The sequence below is a fragment of the Oncorhynchus masou genome, chromosome 1 (genome assembly GCF_036934945.1).
Source record: "Oncorhynchus masou masou isolate Uvic2021 chromosome 1, UVic_Omas_1.1, whole genome shotgun sequence".
In the NCBI taxonomy this organism is placed as follows: Eukaryota; Metazoa; Chordata; class Actinopteri; order Salmoniformes; family Salmonidae; genus Oncorhynchus; species Oncorhynchus masou.
This window is the reverse complement of record NC_088212.1, coordinates 32320443-32334864: the sequence shown is the minus strand read 5'-3', so window position 1 is coordinate 32334864 and position 14422 is coordinate 32320443. Positions and strand designations below refer to the sequence as shown.

The 14422-nt window shown below is 44.2% G+C and overlaps 1 protein-coding gene across 4 annotated transcripts in view; it reads left to right on the top strand.

The window, feature by feature from the left end:
• Window positions 1-784: 784 nt before the first annotated feature.
• Window positions 785-14422, top strand: part of LOC135542168 (AP-1 complex subunit beta-1) — a 54277-nt gene continuing 40639 nt past the window's right edge. The window contains exons 1-11 of one of the 4 annotated variants that reach the window (XM_064968912.1): window positions 785-880; window positions 2856-2916; window positions 3313-3418; window positions 3799-3934; window positions 4088-4333; window positions 5958-6148; window positions 6320-6541; window positions 7026-7146; window positions 7314-7409; window positions 9176-9291; window positions 10951-11116. In XM_064968912.1, coding sequence (XP_064824984.1) covers window positions 2880-2916; window positions 3313-3418; window positions 3799-3934; window positions 4088-4333; window positions 5958-6148; window positions 6320-6541; window positions 7026-7146; window positions 7314-7409; window positions 9176-9291; window positions 10951-11116 — 1437 coding nt within the window. In that variant the 5' untranslated portion in view covers window positions 785-880; window positions 2856-2879. Of the gene's footprint in view, window positions 881-920; window positions 946-981; window positions 1151-1407; window positions 1858-2855; window positions 2917-3312; window positions 3419-3798; window positions 3935-4087; window positions 4334-5957; window positions 6149-6319; window positions 6542-7025; window positions 7147-7313; window positions 7410-9175; window positions 9292-10950; window positions 11117-14422 lie in introns of those variants that run through there. The other 3 variants (XM_064968931.1, XM_064968901.1, XM_064968921.1) reach the window with 3 other exon arrangements.

The window sequence follows — 14422 nt, the reverse complement described above, 5'->3', positions numbered from 1 at the left end:
TGTGAAAATAGTTATCTGATATCCTAGTTAATTGAAGAAAGATATTATTCTCACCAAATGAGTCATGTTCATATAGATGGGTTGGTAGTTTGGCTACAAACCAATGCATACCCAACTATGGGGTAAAACAGATGGGTGTGGCTTAAAATATAGTTTACATGTCAACAATTTATCTCCAATGTTTATTGGGCCAGAAGGGTAGCCTAGTGGTTAGAGTATTGGACTAGTAACCGAAAGGTTTCAAGTTCAAATCCCTGATCTGACAAGGTACAAATCTGTCTTTCTGTCCCTGAACAGGCCGTTAACCCACTGTTCCTAGGCCGTCATTGAAAATAAGAATGTTCTTAACTGACTTTCCTAATTGAATAAATGTGCACTTGTCTCTCAAATACATTGTTACACCTGATGGTTAGCTAGCTAGTGCATATTAGCTATTTTAGAATAGACATGACATCAATCAAAACACCTCAAAACGAGACATGGTATCATGTTGGAGTGGCGGGTAGCCTCGTTAGAGCGTTGGGTCAGTAACCAGAAGGTTGCTTGAGTGAATCCCTGAGCTGACACGGTAAATATCTGTCGTTGTGCCCCTGAACAGGCAGTTAACCCACTGTTCCCAGGTGTCATTCCAAATAAGCATTTGTTCTTAACTTACTTGCCAAGTTAAAAGGAACAAGATGAAACAAGCCACCTACGATTCCTCACATGACTGCTTATTGTAATTGTTGCTAGCTGTCTGGTCATCCAGAATCCCCCAAACACTTATTACCCCCAAATAACCTTATCACGGAAGTCGGAAGTGAAAAAACAACATATGATGGCGATTTTCAAGTGGGAGGGAACGAACGAAGCCAGGACAAATTAAACACACCTCGCCACGGTAAGCTGTCTGTCGATGTTATGTTCCGTTTTACTCTGTGTCGTGTCTAATTTGAACTTCAGTAGGTACGTTAATTCTGTGCAGTTGGATTTGAAAATAGTTGGATAGATTAAGAGCTTAACTATCCCGGCAAATGTTTCCTTAAGCCCCTACATTAGAAGGTCATTTCTTTTGCCAGACTGCAGAGCATCAGCTAGCTAGCTAATTGTACAGTCGTTGAGCATCAGGTTCATTCAGCAAACAAACATGGAGTGGGCTAATCAATTATGCGTGAGTGATCAATTGAAGTTAGAAAGATAACTATGTTTAAAATCAAATTTGTGCCATTACATTTGTCTTGATACAAATTAGCTTTTGAGGTGAATGAGAGCAGAGCCGAGGTAATGCTAACCAGTCTGGTTAGCTAGCTGAATGTTGGCTAATGTTAGTAATCACAATGAGGAAGTGTGAAAATGTGTAACTAGTGAGTTATGATGATCATATTTTGCCAGGGCTTTTAACATTGTACCTTATCCACATAAGGAGCTAATTTACAGGGTATTTCAATATGTTCTTATGGCCCCGGGTAATTAAACTCGCATCTTTTGTAGCTAAGCAGCTAGCGTGCCATCTAGCTAACACTATTAGCAACCTAGTTAGTTAATAACAATCGGTCAAACGCTTGATTTTGACAGCTGTCAATGCCACGCATTGTTTGTCAGTTTCAGCTCCTTTACTAAATCTTTAAAAAATAGTGATTCATTTACAGCAACTTGTATCTTTGGTGAATAACTGACTTAATGCTAACGTTAGATGCAAAGGCAGTCTGTGTTGAAGCAACATTTGCATTATGACAGCTGGCTGTTGACTGCCAGTTATTGCCGTAACGCAGCAATTAGGCCTTACTGTGATCATACTCAGTTCATATATTTGTTCCCAAAGGGCCACAGATCTGGTGGTCATGATGCAGTGCTAACACAGTTCCTACACATTTGAATGTAGGTAACAAACATTTTTTTCATGCACCTCAAACTATAACATTTTAGCTAACATTACTCTATCAGGGGTTGACCTACATCTAATCTCAGAGTAGTGACTTTTAGTCCCAGGGAATTTGAGGGTCCTGTCAAATGAACCACCACCACACAGCACTGCAATTTAGAAACTTGTCCAGCCAGTGACAGGGAGGTGGGCAGCAACATTTTTCTTCCACCTGTCATTGTTCTCTTTGCCCATCCAGACGGCCTCTCAACAGGCATCGTGCTCTGCATTATCACTGTGGGAGCAGGGTGTGATAACATGGTTGTAGTAGTGGCATTTATTTTATTTTCTTGTTCATACAGTTTAACTTTACATTGATGTCTATAGAGCTACCTTGTGCAGAAAAAAGTATTAATACTGGGTGTTAATGATGATGGATGAAATGGAGTCAATGCACTGACTGCTACAGCACCATTCATATTGCATCAACATGTGAGACATATTGCCAAAACCCATCATATTGTTCTAAAGTTGGGGGGGGGTTCAGTGAAATAAGAGACAAATGCTTTTGTTTTCACAGTGTTTTTACTTTCGAAGCCTGCTACTTTCAATGTTGCTTTTTAGTATAGAGTAGTGTTTCTTTTGTTTTTGTGGGAAGACCTTTCACATAAAGGATAAAGTGGAATTCAACAACAGGAAATGGATAGTGCTGTGCGCTGCAGGGCTGCAGACTGAGGTTCTGTAGACCCCAGAGGACACCACCAGTCAGGCTGGCTGATTGAGTATGTGCTGTTTTTTAGTCGACCAATGTGTTTTCACACATTGTCCATTGTGTTATTTCATAGAAAGACATCACAGCCAAGTGTCCAAGTGATGGAAGAAAGAACGTCCTCCTATTTTGCCTACACTTGCACTTTTACAGTTTCCTTTCTCCTTTGTGGATCCCTCTCCTTTTAGGAAAAAAATTCTTCAGTGCTTGTTTTTCTCTTTTTCTTTCTCTCTTGTTCCCTTGCAGGAGAACCGACAATTTGGATCCAAGATGACGGACTCCAAGTATTTCACCACTACAAAGAAAGGTCTTATAACTTATTACTTTCAAAAGTGAATTTCAATTTGGCCTATTTATTGTTAACCTTTATTCAGAGCTCAGCTTTAGGCTACTCTTGTCATATTAGTCATGAGTCATGACTTGTTTTTAGGCACTAATCCAAATGTTGTGTAATCAGTCAGGGAGACCTAGAAAATGTTATAGAAAAAAAATGGCTCCCAACCACAAACTGTTTAAATAGTTCTATGTCAACCGAATCTCTATAATAATAATAATACATGTGTTCATGTTGTGACTGGTTATATGCAGGGTACCCTACAGTGACTGGTTATATACACCAGTCTTGATCTGCTGCATTATGCATGACTACTCCACGTACACACACTTCTGCGATCTGTTATGTTCCGTTTTCATGTGTGCGCAGGAGAGATATTTGAGCTGAAAGCTGAGCTGAACAGCGATAAGAAGGAGAAGAAGAAGGAGGCTGTGAAGAAGGTCATTGCCTCCATGACCGTTGGGAAAGATGTCAGGTGAATCCTGTTAGAATATGTCAGAAACCCATGGTGAAAATATAATAATAATAATAATATATCCCATTTAGCAGACGCTTTTGTCCAAAGCGACTTACAAGTCGGCTGGGGCCACTACTTTTACATATGGGTGGCCCCAGCGGGAATCGAACCCACGACGCTTGGCGTTGCAAGCGCCATGCTCTACCGACTGAGCCACACAGGACTTTTTAAATATGTGCTATAACATTGTCCATTGCCACCCTCAGATGGCACTGTGTCATCTCTGAGAATGTGGTCAATCGTTATGCCCATCCTGACTCTGGTCCCACATAGAGATCCTATAATTCACTAGTAGCTGATTTCATAGACCCTCATGATCTATGTCTCCCCCTCCCCAGTGCCCTGTTTCCAGATGTGGTGAACTGCATGCAGACTGACAACCTGGAGCTGAAGAAGCTAGTCTACCTGTACCTGATGAATTATGCCAAGAGCCAGCCCGACATGGCCATCATGGCTGTCAACACCTTCGTCAAGGTAAAGCACAAAACCAGGGCAGGCCTGACAAACAGTACTGACCTATTGCTCTAAAAGGTTTTCTCACTGTCTGTTAAGTTAGAGGACTGGTAGTGACATCTCAATACTCCTCAGTGTGTGAAAACTAACATAGAGACTCTCCTCCCCCTTCAGGACTGTGAGGACCCTAACCCCCTGATCCGGGCCCTGGCTGTGCGTACTATGGGCTGCATCCGCGTGGACAAGATCACTGAGTACCTGTGTGAGCCTCTGAGGAAATGTCTGAAGGACGAGGACCCCTACGTGAGGAAGACTGCAGCTGTGTGTGTGGCCAAGCTCCATGACATCAACGCCCAGCTGGTGGAGGACCAAGGCTTCCTAGACACCCTCAAGGACCTCATCTCTGACTCCAACCCTATGGTGAGGCTCCCATGGCAGGGTGACCAGCCTGCTAGACTACCTGACCTTGGGTTAGAGTCCTACTTTTCAAGAATGAGAGGTTACATTAAGTCATTTAGCATACGTTCTTATTCAGAGTGACTTGCAGTAGCTCTTAAAACACGGTTCAGTTCATTTCAGTTCACAATTAACATTTTGAAGTTAGAGGGGACCATAACAATTAAAGGAGTGTCTGTATAACTGCCCCTTTTGTAGTAGACAATTGTAAGCATTGCATATATTCATGCCACATATTCAAGTGAAATACAGATTAGTTACAAATGTCACACAGTGGACATGCAAAGAAGGGGTCGGGCGATAGTACACAGCGTTTGGCCAAGCTACTGCTGCCCACCAGCTCAAACTGGACCTACGTTAGTCTGGTGTCTCTCAAGCAAGTCTTTGATCTCCCCAATCCACCGCTGCTGCTCCTTGTTGAGAGTTGCTCGCAAGCTCTCTCAGCACTCTCTGAGGCAGGCCTCAGGCAAGAAGGACCTCACCCTCTTCTGCTCTTCGCCCCACCGGGGCAAGGATTGTGATGAATTGTGAGCTCCGTAAACAGCGTCCGGTCAATCCGCTGCTGTTTCTTGAGTTGCATACCAGTTCTCTGGAATCAGCAGATCAGAACTTTGAGGCAGGTCTTGGGGGCAGGAAGGACATTGCCCTCTTCTGCTGATATTTGTCCTCACTAGTGCAAGGACAGAAGCCTGGGGTGGATACAAGAGGGTCCTGGTGTGGATCACAGGGGCCTGGGGTAGCCAGGCAGTGTGTTTGAGATCATTGTCATGCTGAAAGACCCAGCCACGTTTCATCTTCAATGCCCTTGCTGATGGAAGGAGGTTTTCACTCAAAATCTCACGATACATGGCCCCGTTATTTCTTTCCTTTACACGGATCAGTCGTCCTGGTCCCTTTGCAGAAAAACAGCCCCAAAGCATGATGTTTCCACCCCCATGCTTCACAGTAGGTATGGTGTTCTTTGGATGCAACTCAGCATTCTTTGTCCTCCGAACACGACGAGTTGAGTTTTTACCAAAAAGTTATATTTTGGTTTCATCTGACCATATGACACTCCCAATCTTCTTCTGGATCATCCAAATGCTCTCTAGCAAACGTCAGATGGGCCTGAACATGTACTGGCTTAAGCAGGGGGACACGTCTGGCACTGCAGGATTTGAGTCCCTGGCGGCGTAGTGTGTTACTGATGGTAGGCTTTGTTACTTTGGTCCCAGCTCTCTGTAGGTCATTCACTAGGTCCCCCCGTGTGGTTCTGGGATTTTTGCTCACTGTTCTTGTGATCATTTTGACCCCACGGGGTGAGATCTTGCGTGGAGCCCCAGATCGAGGGATATTATCAGTTATCTTCCATTTCCTAATAATTGCTCCCACAGTTGATTTCTTCAAGCCAAGCTGCTTACCTATTGCAGATTCAGTCTTCCCAGCCTGGTGCAGGTCTACAATTTTGTTTCTGGTATCCTTTGACAGCTCTTTGGTCTTGGCCATAGTGGAGTTTGGAGAGTGACTGTTTGAGGTTGTGGACAGGTGTCTTTTATACTGATAACAAGTTCTAACTTGCTGACTTTCTGGCCCTCTCCTTCTCTTTCAGGTGGTTGCAAATGCTGTGGCAGCCCTGTCTGAGATTGCAGAGTCCCACCCCAACAGCAACCTGCTGGACCTGAACCCCCAGTCCATCAACAAGCTGCTGACGGCCCTCAACGAGTGCACCGAGTGGGGTCAGATCTTCATTCTGGACTGCCTGGCCAACTACACCCCTCGCGATGACCGCGAGTCCCAGAGGTCAGAAAGCACCGGATGCCTCCTAGTTTATTGCTTTATCTGACACACTGATTCTCCCTGTCAGTGTCCATGTCCATCTGCTGTATATTAAGTGTACATTTCCCCACTCTCTCCTCCCCTCTATTTGTATTCGTCTCATCTCTGTCCTCCCCTCCCTCTCTCATTCTCTAGTATCTGTGAGCGGGTGACCCCTCGTCTGTCCCATGCCAACTCTGCGGTGGTGCTGTCGGCTGTCAAGGTGCTGATGAAGTTCATGGAGATGCTTCCTAAGGACCTGGACTACTATGGCACCCTGCTGAAGAAGCTGGCCCCGCCCCTGGTCACCCTGCTGTCTGCAGAGCCCGAGCTGCAGTACGTGGCCCTGAGGAACATCAACCTCATCGTACAGAAACGGTAGGAGGGATAAAGGGACTACCAACAGAAATGAGTGTCGCAGCTTAATACAGATATTCAGTGTGTGTGCCTGTCCTAATAGCACTCTCGTCCCTATATCAGGGCTCTCCAACCCTGTTCCTGGAGAGCTACCCTCCTGTAGGTTTTCACTTCAACTCCAGTTGTAACTAACCTGATTCTGCTTATCAACCAACTATTAGAATCAGGTGCGCTAAATAAGGTTTGGAATGAAAACCTATAGGACAGTAGCTCTCCAGGAACAGGGCTGGAGCACCCTGCCCTATATAGTGCACATATTTTGTCCTGGGCCCTGGTCCAAGGTAGTGCACTATTTATGGAATAGAGTGCCATTTGGGATGTTACCAGTGATTCCTCGGCACATTAAATAATTTGGATGTGTTGGCTGTATTCTGCTAATTCCACCGTTATTGAACTGACAAATAAATGTTCTGTTGATGGCAATCATACCTTTTTCTCTGTGCAGCCCAGAGATTCTGAAGCATGAGATGAAGGTGTTCTTTGTGAAGTACAACGACCCCATCTACGTCAAGCTGGAGAAACTGGACATCATGATCCGCCTGGCATCTCAAGCCAACATCGCCCAGGTGACCCACACACACTCTACTGTTACAGTTAGAACCTTTAGAAGCCATCATTTTTTTTATTTTTAAATAAGTAATATTTTGGGAAGTAACATGGACAAGCAGTAATGTGATTCCTAGACAAGATGAAAGCCAGTATCAGTGACCACATGCTGGTGGGTTTTTTTTAGGTGCTGGCAGAGCTGAAGGAGTATGCCACTGAGGTGGATGTGGACTTTGTGCGGAAGGCAGTCCGAGCCATCGGCCGCTGTGCCATCAAAGTGGAGGTGAGAGAGGGAAAGGAGATGCAGTCATCACCAAAAGTTTTGAGAATGATACAAATATTAATTTTCAGTCAGTTTGTGTGATGGCAATTTGCATATACTCCAGAATGTTATGAAGAGTGATCAGATGAATTGCAATTAATTGCAAAGTCTTTCTTTACCATGCAAATTAATTGAATCTCCAAAAAACATTTCAGCCCTGCCACAAAAGGTCCAGCTGACATCATGTTAGTGATTCTCTTGTTAACACAGGTGTGAGTGTTGATAAGGACAAGGCTGAAGATCACTCTGTCATGCGGATTGAATTTGAAAAGCAGACTGGAAGCTTCAATAGGAGGGTGGTGCTTGGAATCATTGTTCTTCCTCTGTCAACCATGGTTACCTGCATGGAAACATGTGCCGTCATCATTGCTTTGCACAGAAAGGGCTTCACAGGCAAGGATATTGCTGCCAGTAAGATTGCACATAATTCAAGCATTTATCGGATCATCAAGGACTTCAAGGAGAGCGGTTAAATTGTTGTGAAGAAGGCTTCAGGTCGCCCAAGAAAGTCCAGCAAGCGCCAGGAGCGTCTCCTGGTAGCAGGCAGGTGTGAGTGCATCTGCATGCACAGTGAGGCGAAGATTTTTGGAGGATGACCTGGTGTCAAGAAGGGCATCAAAGAAGCCACTTCTCTCCAGGAAAAACATCAGGGACAGACTGATATTCTGCAAAAGGTACAGGGACTGCTGAGGACTGGGGTAAAGTCATTTTCTCTGATGAATCCCCTTTCCGATTGTTTAGAGCATCCGGAAAGAAGCTTGTCCTGAGAAGACAAGGTGAGCGCTACCATCAGTCTTGTGTCATGCCAACAGTAAAGCATCCTGAGACCATTCATGTGTGGGGTTGCTTCTCAGCCAAAGGAGTGGGCTCACTCACAATTTTGACCTAAGAACACAGCCATGAATAAAGAATGGTACCAACACATCCTCCGAGAACAACTTCTCCCAACCATCCAGGAACAGTTTGATGGAGGAGCACCTTGGTGGAGCATGGTGGAGCACCTTGCCATAAGGAAAAAGTGATAGCTAAGTGGCTTGGGGAACAAAACATCAATATTTTGGGTCCATGGCAAGGAAACTCCACATACCTTAATCCCATTGAGAACTTGTGGTCAATCCTCAAGAGGCGGGTGGACAAACAAAACCCTGCAAATTCTGACAAACTCCAAGCATTGATTATCCAAGAATGGGCTGCCATCAGTCAGGATGTGGCCAGAATTGAATTGACAGCATGCCAGGGCGGATTGCAGAGTTCTTGAAAAAGAAGGGTCAACACTGCAAATATTGACTCTTTGCCTTAACTTCATGTAATTGTCAATAAAAGCCTTTGACACTCATGAAATGCTTGTAATTATACTTCAGTATTCCATAGTAACATCTGACAATATCTACAGACACTGAAGCAGCAAACTTTGGAAATTAATATTTGTATTTCTCAACTTTTGGCCACGACTGTACACAGGTCATATACATAGTTTTAAAGTCCTATACAGCAAACCCTCATGTTAACTGTACTGTTTTACTGCCAGCCTAATGAATGTGTGTCATGGGTTTACTGTGCAGCATGTGCAGTATATATGTCTGTGAAATGTTGGGGCTTTTTCATGCTTGTGATGACCAAGCCAGATGACTGTCACCATAAATATTGAAAGCCTGAATAATGCCGATTTTGGTAGGGTCTCTCTGGCCTGCTCTGTGTTTGGCTGACAGCATCTGTCTGTCTGTCAGCAATCAGCAGAGCGCTGTGTGAGCACCCTACTGGACCTCATCCAGACCAAGGTCAACTATGTGGTGCAGGAGGCCATCGTGGTCATCAAGGACATCTTCCGCAAGTACCCAAACAAGTAGGTCACCTGTTGATGGTCAGGTCCAGGCCTGGTTATTACACAGTGTTGCATCCCAAATGGCACCCAATTCAATATATAGTATGCTACTTTTGATCCGGGCCCATATGGCTCGCAATCCTTATAACCCAGTTAATGTTTGGTTTTCCTATGAATGGATCCTCAAATCGTTTCACAATTATAAGGCGAAATGAATGACGGATGGAAGAGGCACTGCGTATATCACAACTGAGTTAATCAGTGAAGGAGTCTAACCAGCACTTACAGATGGAAGTAGGGTAGTGTTATTTTTCTGTGCAAGATTTTTACTGGGAAACCATTCCAACCATCAAGATAGACTGTTGAGATCTGACAGGCAATCTCATCAGTGTTTAAGGCAACCAGAAGTATAGCGATGGACTAAAGCAGCCATGGACAATTTTGAGGGAGATTGATATTCAATGAGTCATACAGAGGTTGTATTACACCTCAGCAGAGATTGCCATGCTTGTTAAAATGGTCTATGGTCTCTCCTGTTGTCACTTAAGACAAGCATAGCGTACTAGCGCTAGCAAATGCATTTCTACTCGCACATAGCCGCACTCACACACACTGGAGCCCTGTCTGTTCCGGCTCACTGCCACCAAGATCACATCTTGGCCTGAGAGGTAGCGAGAAAGCTCATTACTCTGACAGCGGGTTTTCTGCTTGGCTTTCATCGTGAAAGGCATGAAAATGAGCTTTTGGGCCGAATGAAGACTCCTCTATCCTCTCTCACTCATAGATATGCAAGGTGTCAGTCCGCAGTGCGTAGCGCTGAATCCTTGCCCCTGACAATGCCCAGGCAGCCCCAGGCAGAGCCTGACTCCTACTCTATCAAGGCTCAGTAGGCTTGATCCATGTGCCACATAGACAGACAAACCTCTTACCCACTTGAAACCCAGTCCATGTCGCCCTGCACCTACTTAACTTACTGGACTGCTGTTTACTGAACATGACGTCACAGCCACGAGTCACTCATTGAACCTGCATTACTCTGTAATTAAGTTTGTTAGCTGTTGCTGTATATTCCGACATTTTATTTATGCCAGGAAATGGATAACTGTTTGGTAACTCTCTTTTCTTGGTCTTTTTAGGTGTTGGGTAGTGAATCATCGTAATTTATTGTAAAGACATTATGTTCCCTTTTTTTCCTCTTTCTTTCTCCTCCAGCAAAAAGTGATGCAGAAAATAACGGTTCATCCAGCATGAAGTTTAGTAATTGTGCTCGCAAGAAAGCCCACAAAATATTTTATTATGTGCAGTCATGTAAATACAGGGGCACAGAGTTAAACAAAAAAAAGTCCTATAATTTAGTGAAGTGAAGATTCAAAGCCTGTGAAATGTTTCTTTGTGTATGCAACAGCATGAACAGATTCTATTGCCTTGCCCTTGGCTCGCATTACTGCTCCAGCACATCCTGTTCAGATGCTGTGTTGGCATTTATGCTAATACCATTCTCGAGGAATGCTGCAGAGTCGATAACATTTTATATTCAACTGACAACAGTTGATAAATATGGTAAAATTAGAAGAAAAAAAAGACTGCAAACCTATTTCCCATTTGAAAATGTTTTTCCGTCTGTGTGTGGACAATGACTTGGTATTGAGTCATTAGTTCCTAACCATTGTCTGTTCCCAGGTATGAGAGTGTGATCGCCACGCTGTGTGAGAACCTGGACTCCCTGGATGAGCCGGAGGCGCGGGCAGCCATGATCTGGATCGTAGGAGAGTATGCTGAGAGGATCGACAACGCTGACGAACTGCTGGAGAGCTTTCTGGAGGGCTTCCACGATGAGAGCACCCAGGTCTGATTCATTCACACATGGGACATGTCCCAAATGGCACCCTATTCCCTATATAGTGCACTATTAGCCCTGGTCCCAAGTAGTGCACTACATAGGGAATAGGGTGCTAACAATATGCTGCTTACTGCTCACTGTAAACAGGCTTCAATGGAACCATTCTGTGCATACTGGGAGATATTGGGGGGGGCTGCATTACTAGCCTATAGCAAGAGAGGGTAGCCCTATACTTGACTGGCTGACTTTGAAAAAGAGGGGTTGCTGTAGTCTCACAGGTTAACTGCTGTTTTAGCTCTCAAGGGGCAACAACAGCAACTCTATGAAGATGCTGACTGGTTGGTTATGGCACGCTTAAAGGCACTGCTTGTGAAAGAGCATTGATTTACTCTAAGAATTCAAGCTGTTTTTGACGAAGTTAGGAGAAACTGTAGACTCATGCAGAGACATTAAGTACCTAGTCTGTGTTTCCTATAAACGTCATCTTCTAACCAGTCTCTTCATGATGAAAATAATGGAAAAAACATGACACTAATAGCAATTGAAGTCTAGTGTTTCCTCCTTGAAGCGGTTGGTATTATATCATCCTCCTGTGGATCCATGTATATAGAGTAGTCTAGAGTATTCTGCACATGTTTTCCTTCGGGATTAGCTCTGCTTGTTTGGAAACCACTGGCTAAGCCATAGATTAATTAATTCTGCTCCATTTTAGCAGGACAGATTTAGACATAGTATTGATGCATTGGAGAGAGATTTTTGTTCAGGCTGTTGAGTTGTAATTTTTTTCAGTATAAAACGCTACATGCCGAACTCTTTGTAGAGTACGTGTTTAGTTGAAGTGTAGTGCAAATGCTGTTTAGTACATACATGCAGTACAAAAAAAGCAGTATGTAAACTCAGCAAAAAAAGAAACGTCCTCTCACTGTCAACTGCGTTTATTTTCAGAAACTTAACGTGTATATATTTGAATAAACATAAGATTCAACAACTGAGACAAACTGAACAAGTTCCACAGACGTGTTACTAACATAAATTGAATAATGTGTACCTTAACAAAGGGGGGATCAAAATCTAAAGTAACAGTCCGTATCTGGTGTGGCCACCAGCTGCATTAAGTACTGCAGTGCATCTCCTCCTCACGGACTGCACCAGATTTGCCAGTTCTTGCTGTGAGATGTTACCTTACCCTTCTACCAAGGCACCTGCAAGTTCCCAGACATTTCTGGGGGGAAGGCCCTAGCCATCACCCTCCGATCTAACAGGTCCCAGACGTGCTCAATGGGATTGAGATCCGGGCTCTTCGCTGGCTATGGCAGAACACTGACATTCCTGTCTTGCAGGGAATCACGCACAGAACGAGCAGTATGGCTGGTGGCATTGTCATGCTGGAGGGTCATGTCAGGATGAGCATGCAGGAAGGGTACCACATGAGGGAGGATGTCTTCCCTGTAACGCACAGCGTTGAGATTGCCTGCAATGACAATAAGCTCAGTCCGATGATGCTGTGACACCGCCCCAGACCATGGCGGACCCTCTCCAGAGTACAGGCCTCGGTGTAACGCTCATTCCTTCAAAGAATAAACGCGAATCCGACCACCACCCCTGGTGAGACAAAACTGCGACTCGTCAGTGAAGAGCACTTTTTGCCAGTCTTACAACAGGCCGACAAAGCCCTCAGTCCAGCCTCTCTCAGCCTGTTGCGGACAGTCTGAGCACTGATGGGAGGGACTGTGCGTTCCTGGTGTAACTCGGGCAGTTGTTGTTGCCATGTTCGGATGTACCGATCCTGTGCAGGTGTTACACGTGGTCTGCCACTGTGAGGACGATCAGCTGTCCATCCTGTCTTCCGGTAGCGTTGTCTTAGGCATCTCACAGTACGGACATTTCAATTTATTGCTCTGGCCACATCTGCAGTCCTCATGCCTCCTTGCAGCATGCCTAAGGCTCGTTCACACAGATAACCAGGGCATCTTTCTTTTGGTGTTTTTCAGTCAGTAGAAAGGCCTCTTTAGTGTCCTACGTTTTCATAACTGTGACCTTAATTGCCTACCGTTTGTAAACTGTTAGTGTCTTAACAACCGTTCCACAGGTGCATGTTCATTAATTGTTTATGGTTCATTGAACAAGCATGGGAAAACATGTTTAAACCCTTTACAGTGAACATTTGTGAAGTTATTTGGATTTTTACGAATTATCTTTGAAATACAAGGTCCTGAAAAAGGGCTGTTTCTTTTTTTGCTGAGTTTATGTAGGTACAGTTGAAGTCGGGAGTTTACATACACTTAGGTTGGAGTCATTAAAACTAGTTTTTCAACCACTCCACAGATTTCTTGTTAACAAACTATAATTTTGGCAAGTCGGTAAGGAAGTCTACTTTGTGCATGACAAGTCATTTTTCCAACAATTGTTTACAGACAGATTATTTCAGCTTGGAAAATTCCAGAAAATTATGTCATGGCTTTAGAATCTTCTGATAGGCTAATTGACGTCATTTGAGTCAATTGGAGGTGTACCTGTGGATGTATTTCAAGGCCTACCTTCAAACTCAGTGCCTCTTTGCTTGACATCATGGTTAAATCAAAAGAAATCAGCCAAGACCTCAGAAGAAGAAAACAAATGTAGACCTCCAAGTCTGGTTCATCCATGGGAGCAATTTCCAAATGCCTGAAGGTACCACGTTCATCTGTACAAACAATAGTATGCAAGTATAAACACCATGAGACCACAAAGCCGTCATACCACTCAGGAAGCCCTGTCTCATAGAGATGAATGTACTTTGGTGCGAAAAGTGCAAGTCGATCCCAGAACAACAGCGAAGGACCTTGTGAAGATGCTGGAGGAAAAGGGTACAAAAGTATCTATATCCACAGTAAAACGAGTCATATATCGACATAACCTGAAAGGCCGCTCAGCAAGGAAGAAGCCACTGCTCCAAAACCGCCATAAGTGCCAGACTACCGTTTGCAATCGCACATGGGGACAAAGATCGTAATTTTTGGAGAAATGTCTGCTGGTCTGATGAAACAAAAAATAGAACTGTTTGGCCATAATGACCATCGTTATGTTTGGAGGTTAAAGGGGAGGCTTGCAAGCTGAAGAATACCATCCCAACCGTGAAGCATGGGGGTGGCAGCATCATGTTGTGGGGATGCTTTGCTGCAGTAGGGACTGGTGCACTTCACAAAATAGATGGCTTCATGAGGATGTACAATTTATGTGGATATATTAAAGCAACATCTCAAGACATCAGTCTGGAAGTTAAAGCATGGTCACAAATGGGTCTTCCAAATGGACAATGACCCCAAGCATACT